This window comes from Nannospalax galili, unplaced genomic scaffold, assembly GCF_000622305.1.
Source record: "Nannospalax galili isolate Female #2095 unplaced genomic scaffold, S.galili_v1.0 scaffold113, whole genome shotgun sequence".
Lineage (NCBI taxonomy): Eukaryota > Metazoa > Chordata > Mammalia > Rodentia > Spalacidae > Nannospalax > Nannospalax galili.
In genome coordinates this window covers 3,598,078-3,612,182 of record NW_008335444.1, presented here as the reverse complement: position 1 = coordinate 3,612,182, position 14,105 = coordinate 3,598,078, and the positions used below count along the sequence as shown (strand labels likewise).

The window sequence follows — 14,105 nt, the reverse complement described above, 5'->3', positions numbered from 1 at the left end:
GGCTTTGCTGGGGATATGTTATTTTGGTTTTTCATGTTATTTTTTTTTGTCTGTGATTTTGACATGTGAATTTCTTTTGTAGTTTCTGATTCTTGTGTGAGACTCAAGCCTTCAAGTTTAGGTCTGCTCCTTTTTTTGAACTTTATGTGTCTTTGTGGTTTACTTTTTTGGATGAAAAGCTGGTTCGTTTAAGCTTCTGGTTCTCTTTTGATTTTATATTGGAGTGGCCGGATTGCTTTTGTCTTCAGGAGTTCACACAGAGGCCCAAGTCAGATGAGGATCAGATGCTCTCAGGCTTTCTCCTAAGGTCTGGATCCCTCCAGGAAAGATTTTGGCCTCAAGAATTTGGGGGTTGGACTGGCTTGGGAGCCGGGCCCAGGAAAGATGCTGGTGTAGTGCAGCTGGTGGCCGTGCCACCCAGAGATGCAAAGGAAGATGGGGGTGGGAAGTGTCCCCAAGGACTCCTGGGGACTGCATCGAGAAACTGGGTTGGTCTGGATGCAAAGGATTAGGAAGAGGAAAGTCAGCCCTGCAGGAAAGAGGCTGGTGAGTCATGCAGGCTCAAGAAAGCAGAGGGAGGTGAGGGTCGGGCCAGGCCCAGAAGCAGTGCTCCTGGGGACCCGAGAAGGAACTGAGTTGGTCTGGATCCAAAGGATCAGGAAGCAGTGGTGGTTCCCCAGGTCTCTGGGGCGCCATGACAAGGAATGGGAGAAGACCCAGGCTAGGAGGAGAGACGGGGGTGGGGGGGGGATAGTGGAGATGGGAGGGTGAATGAGGCTCGGGGAGTCAAGGAGTGAAGGGTGTGATCGACTTACCCCAGAGAGAGGTCTGTGGGTCATGCAGGCCCAGGTAAGCAGAGCTCTTTTCTTTTTTGTATTCTCAAGTCTGTGTGTCTGTGTGTCTGTATGTATGCAGGTACACATGTGGAGGTGTATACATGCGTGTATGCATATGTGTATGTGTAGATCTGAGGTCAGCCGTGGGTATAGTTTCTCCAGAACCATCCACCTTGCTTGTTTTATTTTCCTTAAAAACTTTAAAAAATTTTATTCTTTATGTATATGAGTGTTTTGCTTGCACCCATACATGCAGTGCCTGTGGAGGCTAATAGAGGATGTCAGATGCCTCTGAACTGGAATTATAGATAGTTGTTAGCTACCGTTTGGGTGGTGGGAACTGAACCCAGATCCTCTGCAAGAGCAGCTATTATTCTTAACCCCTGGGCTATTGACGTGGAGCTCATCAATTAGGTTAGGCTGACTGACCAGCAAGTCCCAGGGATCCTCTGTTTCCACATCCCAGCACTGGGATTACTAGCCTGTGCCACCTGCCCCACCTTTTTCATGGGTGTTGGAGATTGAACTCAGGCCCTCATGCTTGCATGGCAAGCACTTTACCAACTGAGCCATCTTCCCAGCTCCTCATTGTATTCTTACAACTTAAAAGCCTACGAACCTATAGCAGGATCTGGAGATGTAGCTTAGCAATGAAGACTACCTATTGCTCTTGCTAAATATTGGAGTTCAGATCCCAACACCCACATCAGGCAGTTCACAAAGCCTGTAATTCCAGCTTCGGGAAATCTGACCCTCCTCTTTTGGCCTCTGAATTCAGATGTTCTTCTTTTGGAGACAAAGTCTTGCTGTGTGGGTAGCCCTGGTTGGGCTGGAACTTGCTTTGTAGTTTCTGGTAATAACCCTTACCATATGGACATACTCTTGTCAAATGCCTTTTATGTAACCTTGTAACCAAAAAGTTAATCTTATTTTAGTTCAGTTATAATGCCCCCCCCCCGTGAGCATTCCTGTCCCTTGACCCAGAATAATGAATGAATGAATGAATGTATGTGTGTGTGTATTACATATCAGTCTGCAATCAGTGCTTATCACTTTGAAAGCAATTAGAGATAATTCTATTTGTGTTACAAACACTAGATGGCATTGATAACATTTCTTTGTGGTTCTGTGTGCTATTTAGGTCAGTAGGAGTTAAAAGGGACTTTCCACTTTTACTTCCCCAATTCATGATAGATGTATAGTTTCAGTAAAAGAAAGAGCAAACCCTTGTTCCTGAGCATGGTTCCAAGAGTGATCTGAAGGAACAGATGCTCAGGGGCTAAGAGGAGTTCAGGTTCCTCCATGGCTGAAATGGTTGCTTAAGAGTCCGACTATCTTTATTCAAGCTTTGCATAATCTGGCATTGTATAGTAACTGCAGCTGCAGTCCAGGCTGGTAATCATCTGACTTCTCCCAAGTGCTAGGATTACAGGCATTTGCCACTGTGATCTACATTTTTCTCCTTAGTATGTAGAACAAATTTGAGTTGACCTAGAGAAGAGCTCAGTGAGCCAAGCCATTTATATGCTTTAAGTACTTTTGAGTTATTTAGCTCAGAGATGGAACTTCAATCTCTGGCTTCTAGATTAGGACTTTTCCTCTGTCAGGTCTCATACAGATGTAAGAACATTATATTTCTCTGTAATTAATTGTGTAATAAAATATTTTAACATTTTTCTATAGGTTTCCAAGCAGATGAAAGCTAATGCTATGGGATTGGTCAGAGCTCTTGAAAACATCTTTACTGAATGGAAAATAGTAAGAAGCTTTAAATTGTTTTTGTTTCGTTTTGATTAGTGTATTCTATCACACGTAGTTCAGTTGTGGATATTTTTCTTTCCTTTTTTGTCCTCAGCTGGAGACAGCTCCTCTGGGCATGTTAACTGAAGCAGGTGCACTTTTCTCTAGCCTCCCTCTTGGCAGTCTGAATGACTAGTTTAGTAGATCTAAGATTGCACAGAAACTTATTGATAATCATCAGTTTCTTGTAGTAACTGGCTCTGGAACTGCCATCTTTTGTTTGGGTAGTCATCGTGGGCTAAAAAATATATTTAACAATTAGTGTACTCAAACATTGTAAAAAATAGGTGAATTAAGCAAAGTAGTCTCACGTCACAAGCCTCATGTCATAGAAAAAGGTAGAGTTAAGTATGTAATCGGTGTATGGAAGAGGAGTAATGCCTATGGCTTAAATTTTATTTTAAAAAATGCTAAAATGTTGAATTTCTTAATAAATGTCAGTCTTTATAGTATTGGCTAGTGAATGAAATTGTTGCTTTATTCTTGTGTGCTAGGATAAGACTTTGATTTAAATTAATTTCTTATTTTAAGAAAATCATTGTCGGGGCTGGAAAAATGGCTCAGTGGTTAAGAACACTGGTTGTTCTTGCAAAAGACCTGGCTTCAAATCCCAGCACCCGCATAGCAGCTAACAACTGTTCATAACACACCTATATGCAGGCGTAACATTCATACACATTAAAATAAAAATAAATAAATAAAATTTAAAAAAAGAAAAAATCATTGTTAATATATTTTGATCTTTCTTATAGAAATGGAGTTATGAATTATGTGAAGAAACTAAACTTTTTCAGAGTAGTTTTATTGATATAGATTCACTGTACATAGTATAAGCTCTGCCTTAATGGTAAAATTCTGGGCTGTTAAATCATTACTGACTAAATTTACTGTCATGTAACCTATATGTTTTAAATATTAATTTTATTTATATAGCAAAGCTTCAGAACTCAAGTACAAGAAGAGTCTAGACACCAGGATTCCAGGAAGATGTTAATTCTTGCCTCAGAATTCTTGAAGTTGAAATATTGCTTAGAGAAAACCATTCAGATCATTACTTCTACACTGAGAGGTATGTGCTCCAAGTGGAATTATTAATCAGAGTTCTGTGATTCAGGGACTCAGACATGTTTCTCTTTCTTTCATAGCTTAAGCTATAACTGAAGCTCACCTAATGCTGCTTCAGTGTTATTAGTTACCAATATAGGAACTTGGGCTATTGAATGCCACATAATACACACTTCTGTGTAAGCACGTCTGCATGCACAATTAGAAAGGCCAAGTGCTTGCCCAGCAGCACTTTAGCCAAATAATCTTAAGTGTTTGGGATTGTTTTATAGGGTCACTTTGTACTTAAGAGAGAGCTCGAGTCATTAGCAGTAATAAATGCCTGATAACAATTGAAAGGTAATTTACTTTTCTCCTTCCCTTTGTATAGGGTGCCCCAGTGATGAACATCTTCTCAAAAGTTATACTGAAACTATCTGCAACTTGGCTAGCAAGGTCCACAGTGACTTCAGTGAGCCCTCTGCTTCTGCTGGCAGCTGTGAGAGTATACTCCCTCCTGTTAGTCTTGGGGAACTAGAATCTCTAGCTAAGTCACTTCTGTTATGCTTTGAATGTAGAGAGAGACCTAGTTTGTTGAATTGCTGGGAAACTTGTAATCAAAATATTGTGGTAGAGGAGGAACAGTCTCAGTTGAGCAAGACTGACTGCAGTAAAGGTGTGCCAAAACGTGTCTTTGGATTGCATGGAGGCATGTCCCCAACAATGTGTTCACAGGGACGCACCCCTGATAGGATTCAATGGGTGTGAATACCATTGCACAGGTACTTGGTGACCATCCATCACTAAAAAGAACACTTGACAGTTTTCTTTATGCAAGAGAACTTAAAATCAGTGTAAATATTTAGAGTCCATGTGTATTGATGGTCTCACATTGGGTGTGGACAGTATAAGCAGTGTGGAATCCTAGTTTCAAAATGCCCCAGGGTACTCTCGGAAGCTTCTGAGCAGCCAATTTTTAAACAAGGAATTTACCATGTTGGAACATTGTAGCATTAGAATGAAATTAAGAAAGCAGCCAAGCCAGGAGCTGTGTCTCTACTTTCTTGTTGCCTTGAGTTTTAAATGCTTTCCTTTAATACTGACTCACTGTCTCGACTTGGTTCATTCCTCTCTTTGTAGATGGTTGTTTTCTCATGAATGAAAATCTAAACAGTTATTTTGTGCCTGTGCCTTCTCTTTTCTGAGTATAGTATGCAGGATGAGGTTTATAGTAAAACTGCCAACAGTTTGACTAAGGCAGCTCACCTTGTGTTGCTAAATCTTAAACTCTGCCAAAGGGTTAACCAGTTTGCCATTTTGAATAATATACATGTTCAAGGTATCATTTATTTATTTCCAAACTAGAAGTAACTACTTGAAGATAATATAATTACATATTAACATGACCAGCTAGCATAATACTTTACTATGTAACCTGTGTTCCATAATGGGGACTATATTAATAAAATTTAAAACTAGTGAAATGTGGCCAGAACTATACTTGGAGATCAGAGGCTGGTCCTTTTCTTAACAGTGGCTTGTTTTACTAAAACATAATGAGTTTGTATATTGTCTGATGGGGATTAAAAATCCTTATTATATCTCACCCTTCATCTACAATCAGGTAATAAAGATAATGTTCCATTTGTAGGATCTTATTTAAGAAAATAGTTTAATTTTAATTTTTGACCTCAAGAATATGTGTAATTTGAAGATTCTTAACTTTGCCTGGGTAACTTGAGCCAATTCCTGGAGAATAATTCCTTTGAATAACCCAGTCCTTTCATTGACCCTGGGTACATTTGGGTAGCTAGGTCAGGTTGGCTGGGAGTACCTTGAATCAGCCTGATGATTTCCCTATAGGGAGAGATTGTAGATAAATATTCCGATGGTCATCCTAGCAGTGGTGATCCATGTGGTGTGTTTGCCTTGAAATGGTGCAGTATAGGAAATTTGTTTCCATTTCCTGTTTTATTTTTGGCATTTGAATTTGTTTTCTTTCTGAAGTTCAATATTTATTTTATCAGTCAATGCTCTGGGAAGTAGCACTTTTATTATCAAGTTGATGAACTGTAAATGTACATATGAGAACTTTTCCTGAAAGGTTGTACTTCCTTGAACTTCCTAAAGCTCCAGAGTGGTAGTTTTCACCTTGTTGTTCCGTATTTAATCTTCCTTTGTTTCTTCTCTCCCGCTCCCTTTTTTTGTTTTCTTTGAGACACAGTCCTGTTACATAGCCCAGTGTGGCCCAGAACTTGCCATCTTCCTGCCTCTGCCTCTGAGCGCTGGCGTCACAGGTGTGCATCACCACACCTAGCTAGTTTGTTTTCTAGACTCATGACTGTAACATCAAACTTTTTTAGTGTCCTTTTAAACTTATTTATATTTATGCTAAATAATTTGTTATACTGTATTTGAATAAGTGATGTAAAATATATTTGCTTTTAGAATCATGTGCACTGGAAAGTGTTATAGAGTGTCTTTAATAAATCCTGTGAGCTTCAGAATTGCCTCTTGGTCCAAAATTCTTTTTTTTTTAATTCTTTTATTTTTTATCTTTTAAAAAAATGTATTATTAAGAAAGTCATTTGAATCCAAAATGAAAAATATCCTTTAGACTCATGAGCCAAAGGAGACAAATCTTTCTATTGCAGGAACTGTATGTTCTGGAAAAGAAATTAGGACAGTATATCCTTCCAGCCCTTGATGGCCAAGGAGAAGAGAAACAAAGGAAAGCTGGACACAAGTCCACAGTCAGAGCTTCAGAATCTTGTAGTTATGTTTCTCTCTGATAATCTGGAATTTTTCATTCATGAAGAAAAGGTAGCAAAATCTGAGGGCACAAGTTTATCTGTATTATATAGATTATTATTACAGCAAACAGTTTTAATTTCATTTTTCTATTTAAAAGATTTTATTTATTATTTTTATTTTATGTGTATATGTGTATTGCCTGCATGTAGGTAAGTGCACCCGTGTTGTGCATTGCCTACGGAGGTCAGAAGAGGCTGTTGGATCCCCTGGGACTGGAGTTATGGACAGTTGTTAGCTGCCATGTGGGTGCTGGGATTCAAACCTGGGTCTTCTGCAAGAACAACTAGTATTCTTAACTGCTGAGCCATCTCTCCAGCCCAGAAAAATTCATTTTTAATGCAAATAACACTTAGATATTTTCACATGCGTCATAATCTCTGTATATCTGATTATTACTAGTCATAGTTGGTTACTTTCTGGGATCCTTGGCACCTGAGCATCGATAAATTCATCAGGTAGATTTCAATGGTAATGTTTTCATTCTTTTTATTTTTTTATGTGTATGGGTGTATTGCCTGCATGTATCTAAGTGCACCCATGTCATGCAATTCCCACGGAGGTCAGAAAAGGGCATCACGTCCCCTGGAACTGGAGTTACAGTTATTAGCCACCATGTGGGTGCTGGGAATCGAATCCCAGTCTTCTACAAGAGCAGGCAGTACTCTTAACTGCTTGTGCCATCAGAACCCCTGGTTCAAAATTCTTTATTGTGTTATTTTCACTTATTCTTAAATCAAATGTCCTAACCACCCTGACTTGATAATGGCAGCTATCCCAGTTTTTCAAATCAAAGAAGTAGGAAACACTAAACAAATACCGAAATTACTGTGGTAGCTACTTCGCTTTTCTTGCTTGCTCTGTCCGAGCTGTAGCCTACAGTCCTCCTCAGTTCTTTAACACTGCTCTGCCCTTCCAAGTTCACTATGTCTGGAATAGATTTTCCTGTTCTGTGGTGGAAAGAACATGAGCTTTGAATGGCCATGATCTTTACAATTTGGAGGGTATCGGGGTGCTAAGCAATTACACATCCTTAAACAAGGTGCTTACTCTTCTTAGCTTATCTGCAGAAGGAAAAGTGAGACCGCCCTGTGGACTATGTCCAATGAGCCTCAAATGAGGGAAATTAAGGAATAACATTTGGCAAGTAGGCAATAAATAAATTTCAGTCTGTCCTTCCTTCTGTTACTAGCCAACAAAGCCTTGTTATGTAAACAAGATCACACTTGGTGTGGGTACAGCACCAATGTACCAAGTGGTGTTGCCGTTCTCTAGGCATCACAAACTGACTTAAAGACGAGTGAATGATATCTCACTGAAGATACAGTGAGATGTAAATGCATCCTTCATTGGGTTCACCTGAAACTTTTAGCAAAGCTTGTTTTATCTTGGTAAATAACCAATACACTTGAATTTGCAGAGCCTAACTATGAGCCAACAATACTTTGGGAAGGAAAATTTGGAAAGGAAAAATTTATTTCTCACGGGTGAGAAGAGATATCAATAGTTTGGTTCAGTTTAAAGAAGGTTGAGCCCCTTGTGGTGGTACAAACCTGTAATCCCAGCTCCCAGGAGGCCGTGACATGAGTACTTCAGGTTCGAGGCCAGCCTGAGCTATATAGTGAGACTCTGTCTCAAAATAATGTGTCCAACTTCCTAACTTCCTAAGCATGATTGGTAATGGAAGTTTGTGCTCTAGATTTTTAAGTTATAGTCACTGAGTTTATAGACTGAGTTACTTAGTCAAAAATCTATGGTATTTTTAGATGTGAAGTACACTAATTTTATCATCTGATAGCTAGGTTTATTCATTCTAAGAATTATTTAATGCCAGGTCCATTTTTTATGTTAAATCTGAAAAAGTAGACTGTTTCATATTAGGGAATTTTGAGAGACACAACTTGCTGGATCTGCAGTTGTTCACAACATTACACACTTTCAACACAAGCAACTGCTGTACACTGATTCTGAGCCTTCAGGAGACCCACCAGAGCACTGCTATGTTCAGGACAGCTCAGGGAAAATGGTCTTCATTACGCAATGGCATTTGGAGGCTGTGATTTCCCAGTGCCCTCCCACTGGGGCATGTAACCCACTACCAGCTTTGGCCATGTGACTTGCTTTGGCTAAGAAGACAGTAACAGAAGCGAGGCAGTCTTGAGAAAGTCCTCTGAAGATGGCGCCAGCTAGCTCTTGTGTCACTGTCATGCCCATGAGACAACCACGGGCAGCTGGTTCTTAGAGCAGAGTGACAGGTAAGGAGTGTCATTCCCCATGGCCTGTCCTAGGTTGTCCTAACAGAGCATGGGCTGGAAAGCAGAGTTGCTGTGGTGGAACACTCTGCAGCTGATGGACCTGGGTGTTCACTCTTTCTTCATGAGAACATCCTTCTCAGTGTGCTGGATCGCTTTAGTGTCAACTTGATACACCTGGGTTGATGGAGTCTCAATTGGGGAATTGCCTCCACTGGACTGGCCCATGGCCATGTCCATGGGGTACCTTCTTGATTGTTGAGTGATGTGGGAGGGCCCAGCCCACTGTGGGTAGTGCCACCCCTGGGCAGGTGGGCCTGTGTTGCATAAGAAAGCAGGCTGAGCAGGGGCCAGGGAAGCAAGTCAGTAAGCAGTGATCCTCCATGGCCTGTGCTCCGGGCTCCTGCCTCCAGGTTCCTGCCCTAAGTTCCTACCTTGGGCTCCCTGATGAACTGTGACCTGGGAGTTGTAAGCTGAATAAACCCTTTCCTCCCCAAGTTGGTATTATTTTGTCACAGCAATGAAGAAACAAACTAGGACAATGCCTTTTGGTGTATGTATGTAGAGTTGTCGAAACTGCTCAGTAACTTAATGTGATAGTTTTAATTGTCAAGTCGACACAATCTAGAATCACCTGTGGGGAGAGGGGGTCTCAATGAGGGATTGTCTAGGTCAGGTAAGCCTGTGAGCATGTCTGAGAGGGGTTGTCTTGCTTACACTGATTGAGATGGTACCAGTTCCCTCTGTAGAGGATTCAGAATGGTGTGAGTGGAGAAGGCCAGCTGAGGGCAGGCATACATGTATGAATTCATCACTCTGTTTTTTTCAAAATAATTTATCATTTTAATTTTATGTGTATGAGTGTATTGCCTGCATAAGTGTGTGTGTGTGTGTGTGTGTGTGTGTGTGTATATATGTATATGTATGTGTGAGTGCCTAGGTATTTCTTATTTATCTTTGAAACAGTCTCACTGTAGCTCTGCGTTGGCCTGGAGCTTGCTATGTAGACCAGGCTGGCCTTGAACTCACAAAGATTTGCCTGCCTCTGTCTCCCAAGTGCTGGGATTAAAGGCATGCGCCATCACGCCTGGCTGCATGTATATTTAAGTGTACTTATGTCATACAATGCCTACGGAAGTCAGAAGAGGGCTCTGGATCCCCTGGAGCTGGAGTTACAGACAGTTGTTAGCCACCATGTGGGTGCTGGGAACCGAACCTAGTCCTCTGCAAGAGCAGCCAGTGCTCTTAACCACTGAGCCATCTCTCCAGCCCCTGCTCTCTGTTCTTGACTGTGGTTGTAGTGAGACTGGCTGCTTCAAGTTCCTGCTACCTCAAATTCCCCACAGTGATGGACTATAACCGGAAATTGTGAACTAAGTAAGCCCTTTCCCCCCAAGTTGCTCTTGACAGAATATTTTACCACAGCAACAGAAAAGGAACTAAGACACTTAAAAATTACTGAAATGGCCAGGCATGGTGGTGCGAGCCTTTAATCCCAGCACTCAGGAGGCAGAGGCAGGTGGATCTCTGTGAGTTCAAGGCCAGCCTGGTCTACATAGTGAGTTCCAGGACAGCTGGGTCTACAGGGAGACCCTTTTTTGTCTCAAAAAAAAAAAAAAAAAAAAAAAAAATTATTGAAATGATATTCTTGTGTAATTCCCTTTAGTAATTTTTTAAAGATTTTATTTTTATTTTATGTGTATGAGTATTTTGCCTACATATATATATAAGTACATTGTGATGTACTGGTGTTTACAGAAGCCAGAAGATGGCATCAGGTCCTCAAACCGGAGTTAAGGATGGGTGTTAGGTGCCTTGTGGATGCTGTGAATTGAACCTGGGTCCTCTGAAAGAGCAGCAAGTGTTCTTACCCATTGAGCCATCTCTCCATCCCATCCCTTTAGTAATTTTATTATGAAATAAATCATGTATCCACAAAGTAAAAGTATCCTCTGTTCCTGCTTTCATTCTAGCCCCAGGACATTTATTGTAGTCGCAGTCATTTCTCAGAAATGATTGAGTGCTGATCCTTCATGTGGACAGCTGCTGTCTTGCCTGCAAATATGGGACTTGGTACGTCAGAGGGAGCATGTCCTGGTGGGACCCAGGTTGCTTCTCTTTGTCCCTGTAAACTAAGCCGAACCCACTCTGAACTTGATCTTTTCTAGTTGGTGCCCTTGTTAGGGCCCTATTTCACCAGCACACTTCCCCCAGATGACCATTACAACAATCCATCATCCAGGTGAGTCGGGGCTTTCCTAATGTATTGCTCTTATACATCAATGTGGTGAGCAGCAGCTCCAGTAATCTATTAGTGTAATACCCCATCAGGGTGAGGTGTATTGATAGAACAAAGCTGGTCGATCTGTGAGTTGTGAATATCTAGGAGTTCAGGTCAAGAGAGTAATGCAGATCTCAGGCTGGATTGATGAGGCTATGAATGATATTTTATGATGTAAAGTTTACCTCTGATGTAAAGTTTACCTCTGATTTAGAAAGTAATTTAATGTGGGTGACAGCTCGGGTTCAGGCTAAGAGAGGTCAACATGGCAGATATCCAGAGCTCTTGGAAGATGTATTTCAGGAATAAATTACTGTTCTTGATACTTTTATTTCATTTTGCAATATGTCATTGGGGGCACCAGAAAATTGGCCTAGGAGTAAAGTTTTGCACATAAAGCAAAATGGACTCATTCTACTGCCTGCCGGGTAAATAAATATGTGGGAACGTGGCCTCTGGAAGCCGTGGCCATTGGTTTCTGCTGGTCGGCTGCATTCTCGGGGTCTCGCTCTTGACCTGATGTTTATGTAACAGAGTTGAAGTGTATTACTAGTCCCTGGCTTGTGCAAGGCTCTGGGCAGCACCAGAACTGTCTGGGCAGAACAACAGGAATACAGAAGGTGCAAAGACAGACAGACCCCAGTGAATGTTCAGTGGGAGCCCAAATCAGGGGACATGGTGGCCTTTGTTTCTCAGAAGGCAAGAGGCTTTGTTCTGTGCAGCAGAATTACTTGACAGCTTCTGATTTGGCAAGGGAAGAGTGCTCTGGTGAGAGTGGTCCACAACCTCATTACACGATGGTCCCCTTCTGCCATTCCAGCTACCTGCAGCCAACCTTGCGCTGACAGTATTAGTGTTTGTCTTAGCTGTTTCATGAGAGACCACATTCAGTAACTTCTATCACAGCATACTGTCACCATTGTCACATTTTGTTATTAGTTACTGCTGGTCATCTCTTAACACGCCCAAATTATAAGTTAAACTTTAGCATAGGCATGCATAGGAAAAATACATAGATACTATGTAATGTGTATGTTTACAGAGTTTGATACTGTCCTTGGTTTCAGGCATCTACTGGGGATCTTGGAATGTAACCACGTAGTAAAAGAGGACTACAGTATAAAAACAGTGACAGCAATCCCTTATGAAATATCACTTATTTATACCACTTATTAAATGATAACTATAAGTTAATTAAGTTAATCCTTACAGCAGTCATATAAGTTAGGTAGTATTACAGTCTCTGCCTTAGAGTTGAGAAGAGTGAAGCACAGAAGGGTTGAGTGACTTGCCCAGTGTCATCAGCACCTGGGTTGAGGAACCTAGGTGATCTGGATGACACCTATTTGTTTGCTTGCTTGCTTTTGAGACAGGGTCTCACTGTGTAGCACTGGCTGGCCTGGAACTCGATAAGTAGACTGGGCTGGCCTGGAACTCACAGAGTTCTGCCTCCACCTCTGGAGTGCTGGGATTAAGGGCATGGCCCTGGGCACATTCTGCTCTTGATCCTTAGGAACAGAATCCAAAAACTGGCTTCACATTGGTATCACCTGGTGGCTTTTTAAGACTACCAACACCTGAGCTCCAACTTCCAGAGATTTTGATTGTATTGGTCTGGGAGGCAGATGAGTTTTTAAAGCTTCCTAGATACTTTCTATCACACAGGCAAAGATGAAAATTGACTCATTATGCCAGTTAGTAGTACTTATGGATCCAGCCTAGATGAATGAATAATGCAACCAGAACATGAATGAATGAAGATGCCGTGTGTATACACAATGGAATTTAGCCAGAACGGAAAATAAAATTAGCACTTGGGAAGTGGAGGCAGGAAAATCAGGAGTTCAGGGTCATTTCCTGGCTATATAGTGAGTTCAAGGCAAGTGTGGACTACATGAGACCCTATCTCAAAAAAGAAGGTATTGAGGGTGGCAGCGGGGCGGGGGGGTGATATTTGCAGGGAAATGGATGGATCATTCTGTTGAACAAAATAGGCCAGACTCAGAAAAAGAATACTTTCTCTCATATGTGAAATCTAGATTTAAGTTTATATACTTGTGTGTGTGGTGAAAATCAGGGACTGTGAGAAAGAAGAGCGCTGAAGGGTATGTAGAGTGCATGTGCCTTGAATACAGGAGAGGACTGCTTGAGGGGTAGAAGGAAGGGGGCCAATGACAGTGGATGGGGAGACACTGGGGAGAAATAGCACTTATTTAATGTTTAACTTCATCTAAAATAAACAGACGCTGCTTAAATTAGAAACAGGAGTCAGGAATTGAGAGCTCTGGGCCAAAGTGGTACTACCAGCAGTGGGTCACTCCTTTCAGTGGCGACACCTACACGTGAAAGGACACTGCAGAAGCTCTGTGGAAACCCTTAACACCCATTGTTAAGACCTTGTGCCTGCCCTCACACACCACCCAGTAAGATCTAGAATCCCTTTTAAAATAGAATATATATGTAGTCCATGCTGGCCTTGAATTTGGTCAACCCCCTGCCCAGGCTCCCAGAGTGCTGGAATTACAGGCATGCACAATGACCAGGCCTGGCAAAAGTGTTTAAATTTAAGTCTAACACTAAGTTTCAGAAAACTTTTTAAAATCTTCTTTTTCATTTAGGCAGTATTCTGTCCCAACTGAGAAGCCTTTCATAGTCTGTGCGGTTGGGACACACAGGGCTGTGTTCTGTCCTCCACAGCAAGCAGAGCCAGAGCTGCTGTGGCTGTGTGAACACCGCCTTCCCGACACAGGGAGCCTTAATGCTGCCTTTGTTCTAGTTCCTGCTGCCCAGCACTCAGATGGCACTGCAAGTCGCATGAAAAATGGCCCCAAGCCAAGTAGTTCACACATCTACTTGGCATGTGCAGCAACAATTAGGAGACTGGCATTCTTTCAAAGGTTTTCTATTTAATGAGGACAGAGTGCATATTAAAATTAGCATCCTATGATTACAGTCTCTTTTGAACAGAATCTGATATTAATGTTTCTTATGCCATCTAAGCATAGGAAATCACCCAAAATTGACCATTAAACTTTACAATGCTAAATTAGAGTGTAGATCTTTCTGAACAACTCTTGATTT

General features: G+C 41.5%; 1 protein-coding gene across 4 annotated transcripts in view; it reads left to right on the top strand.

Annotated features, from left to right (window-relative positions):
• Kif14 (kinesin family member 14) overlaps positions 1-6,178 on the top strand; it is an 81,210-nt gene extending 75,032 nt beyond the window's left edge. For all 4 annotated transcript variants that reach the window (XM_029562152.1, XM_029562154.1, XM_029562153.1 and 1 more), the window contains 3 exons: positions 2,520-2,594; positions 3,570-3,705; positions 4,072-6,178. In XM_029562152.1, the coding sequence (XP_029418012.1) occupies positions 2,520-2,594; positions 3,570-3,705; positions 4,072-4,448 (588 nt within the window). In that variant the 3' untranslated portion in view covers positions 4,449-6,178. The remainder of the gene's footprint in view (positions 1-2,519; positions 2,595-3,569; positions 3,706-4,071) is intronic.
• Positions 6,179-14,105: the final 7,927 nt, after the last annotated feature.